Genomic DNA, 6830 nt, shown 5'->3' with positions numbered 1-6830 from the left:
TAGTAGTATATATAGTAGTATATATAGTAGTAGTAGTATAGTAGTAAGAGAGATAGAATAGAGAGAGTAGAGATAGAGAGAGAGAGAGAGAGAGAGAGAAGAGAGAGAGAGAGAAAGAGAGAGAGAGAGAGACACTCACAATTAAGTCACCATAATACACATTTTAGAATTTGACTTTTTTAACCTCAATCCATGTCAACGTTTGATAAAAGCTTAGAAAACGCTTAAAATCCATTGAACAAATCCAAACACCTTCTCGTATCGATTAAGATAATAATCGATTTGGATTAATAAGTTAAAAAAACATCATATGTTTTCTCTTGTAAATAACAGAGGCCAATAGATTGTAAGAGGCTATATTTACAATTCAATACGCGAATTGACGTTTTTTTGTAGACTGTCGGTCTTTGCTAGCTGGTGAATATTTAATTTACGTAAGAGTACGAAGAATATTATAATTGAATAAATGACAGATATATTAATTCACGTCTAGATAGACAGCTATGAGGTAGTCGTTGACCCAAATAATCATGTAATTGAATGGAATGGTGTAGAAATGGCCAAAGAAAATGTTAGTTATAGGGACAAGGTTTTTAGTAACAATATGTGTGTATTAGTGTGTCACAGTGCAGATAATCCTGGTAACTAACAATACACAGTGTGTTGTAGGTTTAGGCATTTGACAATACACCGTGTATTGTTAGCGAGCTTTCAACAATACACACTGTATTGTTGAAAGTGTATTATTAGTTACCATGATTATCTGCACAGTAAATTATTACCGGGGGCAAGCTCCACCTGTTGGCACATACATGCAGACATGCAGACAATAGTTTTGGTAATAGCATAACAAGTTACCCCGTACATTGGAGACGCTAGAATACAGTTGCCACGTCAGTAGAATCGCGAACGAAGCCACCATGCTCACGAACCCGTATCTTTTCCGTAGAAAAGCTTTCATCTGTAAATTAGTAGTTATATAAATTACTAGTATTAAAACATGCGCACACATGTGTGTTCGGAGACGGCCAGCGTGTACGTGGGCGAGCGCGCGCTCGTGCGTGCGTGCGTCCGTGCGTCCGTGCGTGCATACTTGCGTGCGTGTGGAACTAGCACTAGCGGCTGCAGTTCACTAAAAACTACACATAATTGCCTAGAAATGTATATTAAAAAATATTTTTCGGACTGCTAAGTCGTATAATTAAGAAACTATCAATTCAACTATATTCCAAAACTCCCCGATCCAAAACTCCAAACCTAACTGGATAATTTATCGTTATCGTTATCGTTACATTTATAGTAATAATGGTCATAGCCATAGTGACCAAGCCGACACTTTAACTTGGTTAGTTGCTAATCAAGGCCTTACCGCATTCAGTGCAGCGATGTAGACAACGTGATCGCATCTCGTCCCCGTTTCCATCCTGACGCTCAGAAGACTGCTATCCTATGCAAACCGCACCTGATTATGCACTGGATAGCAAAGATGATCGCGCAAGAGAATATGCCGAGCAATACATGCAGCACTGCGATATCGCGAAGACGATTGCCTAGAAATATCGCTACGCTGACTTGCTTGTCTGTAGCATGCAGGTAAACTATACGGTGCTTGCTCCCGTACGCTCTCATTCAGGTAGTGGCAGCTATTGCGATGGGTGTGCACAAGCAGCGCCAGACCACGTATAGCGTGACGGGGTGAATAAACTCGCACAATAACTCACGAGATTTATCACATGGCAAGCATGACCGGTCTGCGGTAGCACTACCGGTATATCCGTGATGGCAACGACTGTGTAAGCTCTATTGTCTACAGTCAAACCTGTAAAGAAGGGCAAATAAAGGGCAAGCGTAAAGATGGCCTTTTTAGACAGCGGACCGTTTTATAGAGGTAGTCTTACTTTATAACTGCCGCTCATAGAAACGTCACAAGTTTCATTTATAGACAGGGATTCGTTCCATGAAGGCGTTCGTTACCACAGGTTTTATTATAGAGGTAATAGGTGTTTAAAACTACTTGGGCCAAGAACAGGCCCATAAGCAATCTCTTATTCAGCGCAGAATCTGCAATACCTCATATTACAAACTTCCAATGAAATAATATCGGTAAATTTCCTGTAAATAAAAAAATATTAAACTCTAGGCAAAGCGGGCACAGCGTCTTCGTCAGTGTCAGAGGCACATAGGGGTCTACTGCAGATCAGCAACGCATACGTTTGTATTTACTGTCTAGACCATAGCAATACAAAAGGGTTTGTGAAGTATAGGATTTTCTAAAAGCGTTTTATTAAATAATTAAATGCTCTTCCAAAACACCCATATTATTGTGTGTGTGTGTGTGTGTGTGTGTGTGTGTGTGTGTGTGTGTGTCGTGTCGTGGTGTGTCGGTCGTGCGTGTCGTGTCGTGCGTGTGTGTGTGTGTGTGTGTGTGTGTGTGTTTGTTTGTTTGTTTGTGCATGCGTGTGTTCTTAGACGCTTAGAACTTCCTTAGACATCTATATATACTAACCTAGGTCTGCACACAGCTTGTGTGCGCTACGCGCGCAATTTTTTCCGCACCACTGTTCGCTGTCATGTTTTCGAAGTGACCGGGGCCGCTCGTGGTTACCTGACTCTAGCTTCCTTACAGATTTTCAAAATAGGTTGAAATTACGCTAAATCGACAAAAGCGCAACTTTGTTAGGATGGCAGCACAATCGCGGGGTGCTATGTCAGCGGCCAAAAATAAAGATTTCGAAACTCACTGTTGTTTTATGACAACTGTGAATGCATGATTATAGAAATTTCTAGACACATACTATTATTTATGCACTTACTATCATAATATACCCTAAACTTCTAGGGTGTAGTATCCCTTTAAACAACCGGCGTACATCGCTCCCTCCCGTCCAATTGCATCGGTAAGTACATACAAGAAGTTTCTACGAGTTACTACTGCATGTTCTTGGCGCGTAACTCCAGCGTCGCAAACAGATCTCATTCATAGTAAAACCGGTAATAGTAAAGCTGGACACGCTGTGCTGATGAACGAACGCGCGATTTGTTGGCTGCTGCGTTAATTGTCATGCGACCTATGCTGGAACTGACTGTGTGAGGAAGGGAATTAACTGCAAATGTTTCAGAACCCTTAGCAGATGGCTAGCCAGCTTACTAGTTGATTTACCGTCACATCATGTTAAAACAAAAACTAATTTCGCGATAAGTCTGAAATACTATACCCATTTAGTAATTCAGAAAGTTGTAAGTGTATACTGAATCAAGATTAGCAGACGAAGAAGAGGCGGAAGTATTTAAAGGTTTATGGCGTGCAGCATAAGTGCCGGTCGATACGCGTTACATGTAGAATTGTCCCTATAAGACTACAAATTGGGTTCAGGGCCCAGAAGACACGCCGACTTCCACTACACGTGTTCCCGCTATATTGGAAGCATAACGCAATTTATAACCATAATTCCCCGCGTGCATTGCTCTGTCAACACCGATTAGAAACAGCACCGCGTGTGTCATTGTCGTTCGATACTGGCGAAATTGTGACCTCCTGGTCGCCATCGCGTCGGCATCAGAGAACATTCGCAACGACTCCGATGTCCGCTGCGTGGATAAATACGTCTCAATGGTGTCCAGCGACTAATGTTATGTTAGCGCGTTAGGATGCACAATGTGTTAACAATGTGCAGAGTATTTTAATCGTTTCATTACATTATTAGTTGAGCTCGTCTAAAATACAATACAACTACGTTTCCAGGCGTATTGTGAGTATGTTATTGTAACGAGTCAGTGAATATCCTAGTTTATACTTTGGCTATACAAAAATGTATTATACTGATGTTATACTAGGTTAGTGGCACATTTTATAGGGTGAAACTAGAAGGCAAACGAATTCCGGTATGCCACCCGTATGTATAACGTTTTTATCCATCGTGTTATAAGACCATACATGATTCAGCTTTGATAAGCTGCTTTGTATCGCGGTAACTTGTCTCACTTGAAACATAAAGTAGCTCTCATCTACGCACAGGCTGTGAAGACTGCCTAGAAATGATTCCGACAGTCCGACACTAATGAATAACAAAAATTTAACAATAGTGCACATCCTTATTTAATCGTGTATATAAACTCATTTTAATTAATAAAACTATAGTGCAAATCCCGATATCTTAATAAAAATAGCAAAATATGAATCTGATTAATGTGTCGGGGTAGGAAATTTTGGAAGCTACATGCGTGTATTATTAATGGCAGGGTGAATGAGCTCAGCATGCGACACCCTGGGGAGGACTCTCCGATATATATGACGAATAGTAGCCACACAGCGTGTCGAATTGAATATATAAGAAGCGCACTTTTATGGACAGGCTTTAGTACTGCGGCATACCTAATCAGAATAACCGCACACGCACACGAGCAAACGCGTACGTATGAACGCGCACGTGTACAATATATATGTAATATAACTTATCGTGTTGTATGTGCGTGTGTGCGTGCGCGTGTGTGTGTGCGTGCACGGGCGCGCGTGTGTGCGCATGCGTGCGTGCATGCGCGCGTGTGCGTACGTGCACATAACAATGTGTACGCAACCATATACAAAGGGACACGTTTATACGTGACGTGCTGCCACCTCATTGCGTTTCTCTGCGGACGTCCATTTCAACACTTTTGCAGACCATAAATAATTTAGCCTCGCCTCTGAGACTTCTTTATTTACTCTCGGTCCCACCATGGACTCCGGCAAACATGGCAGAATGTCAAATAGTCAAATTACAGCAACGCGCACACGGTGCAGCACAATATGACTGTTTGGTTTCATTCAGTGCGTGTACGCTCGCTTGATAGGTGAATCTCACTGGAACCGAAATGGGACAGCCGAACAGTTTTTGCCATTAGGGCCTGTCATTAAACAGGGCCTCTATATACACAGTAATATGCTTATTTAAATATTTTATATGTGCCAATGTTTATTACCGCCTGAATGGGGAGTAATGTGTTACGCAGGGGAGCAGACCGGCCTGCAATAAAGGAAGGCAAACTACCGTGTAAATGGTACCAACGCGCAGGGACTGATTTTATTTGGTGTGGATGCAAGAAGTAAGGCGTATTGCTGTCATACTGGCTGTGCCTTCCTCTATTCCGTACCGCTAGTGAGTGCTGTGCGGGCGTTATTTTGCTGACTAGGAATAGAGTGTAAGATGATTTCAAACACGACATCTATATCCCATAGCCTTATCCGTTTTCTGTGGCCACATAATGTACATGTTGACGAAGAAAGATTTCACAGATAGTTGTATCATATATACGATGCATCACAGATGCATAAACAGGAATCTACAAGTAAGACCCAACGGATATCAATGGACTAGACACGCGAATTTAGTTAGATTACGCGACGAGGCTGAACAAGCATTTCAAAACATTGGTACATACGTACACATGCACGCACGCATGCACGCACGCACGCAGCCAAGCACATAACCACATACGCACGCACACACGTACTTACGCACCTACGCACGCAGGCATGCGGGCAAGCAGACGTTATGCGAACGGGTGAGCAGACAGACAGACACGCACGCACGCACGCACGCACTCACTCACGCACGCACGCTCGCACGCACGCACGCTCGCTCGCACGCACGCACGCACTCACTCATGCACGCACGCACGCACGCGCGCGCGCGCGCACACACACACACACACACACACACACACACACGCACACACATATATGCTTGCACACGTACACGCCCGGATGCACGCACACACCCACGCTCGCTTGTACACTTATGCATTATAATAGATGTTATAGATGAATAATATGAATATAGTTAGTGTGTAAACTAATAATCGCTATGAATATAGCTTGAGAATCATCCTATCAAGTAATATATGAGCAGACATCAAAGGCAGAGAGCCTGGATTCTTATTAATCAAATATCGCCATGGTTAGACCTATGTCCTATTGTGATGATGTAAATTTAGACACATTATAAACTATTAAAATTCACATTACACAGTAACTTTTCCTTCTACTCGGGTTACATTTTGGAGATGCGACATTTAATGTAAAGGCCGAGAAAAAAGCACCGGAGAAGAAAGGCTACATGTGCAAGGATCAGCCATCGCCAGGTCTGTGGGGAATCGCACGTTCAAGGCATGAATTGGACATTTGAATGCAAATAGCAATGCCGCTTAGAAATTGGCGGTTGAAGTCAGGCGTGTAGTCGGAATGTTGACATCTGTTGATTGCACATCGTAGAGAGGAGACCGAGATATTGAGTCTAAATGCAATCCATGACATGCCGCCGTTTTCATCAAAGCAGGGGAGGGACGTGTCCAATGCTGATCACTGCAGATTATCGACAGAGAACGGGTTACATAAACCTGATTAGCCACATATTGCCTTTAGCTTGAGTCGCTCGGTTTGTCTTGCCTACGTTTTCTTGCATTTGTTTAATCTATATGTCTATATAATCTGTGAGCTTATTGGTCGATGAGTGAGTCGGTCGGTAGGTCAGAAAATCTATCTATCTATCTATCTATCTATCTATCTATCTATTTATCTATCTATCTATCTTACTATCTATCTATCTATCTATCTATCTATCTATCTATCTATCTATCTATCTATCTATCTATCTATTTATCTATTTATTATTTATCTATCTATCTATCTATCTATCTATCGTATTTATCTGTCTATCTATCTATCACTATCTATCTATCTATTATCTATCTATCTACCTATCTATCTGTCTATCTATCTATCGATCCTATCTATCTATTTATCTATCTATCTATCTATCTATCTATCTATCTATTTATCTATCTATCTATCT

General features: G+C 41.8%; 1 protein-coding gene across 1 annotated transcript in view; it reads right to left on the bottom strand.

Moving 5' to 3' along the window:
- Window positions 1–1644, bottom strand: part of LOC106804739 — an 8788-nt gene extending 7144 nt beyond the window's left edge. Inside the window, exons 1-2 of the mRNA XM_014806061.1 lie at window positions 1370–1644; window positions 866–961 (exon numbers count right to left, since the gene is read on the bottom strand). Of these exons, the coding sequence (XP_014661547.1) occupies window positions 866–961; window positions 1370–1423 (150 nt within the window). The 5' untranslated portion in view covers window positions 1424–1644. The remainder of the gene's footprint in view (window positions 1–865; window positions 962–1369) is intronic.
- Between the last annotated feature and the right edge of the window lie 5186 nt (window positions 1645–6830).

The sequence above is a fragment of the Priapulus caudatus genome, unplaced genomic scaffold (assembly GCF_000485595.1).
Source record: "Priapulus caudatus unplaced genomic scaffold, Priapulus_caudatus-5.0.1 Scaffold85, whole genome shotgun sequence".
NCBI lineage: Eukaryota > Metazoa > Priapulida > Priapulimorpha > Priapulimorphida > Priapulidae > Priapulus > Priapulus caudatus.
This window is presented reverse-complemented; position numbering and strand designations above follow the sequence as displayed.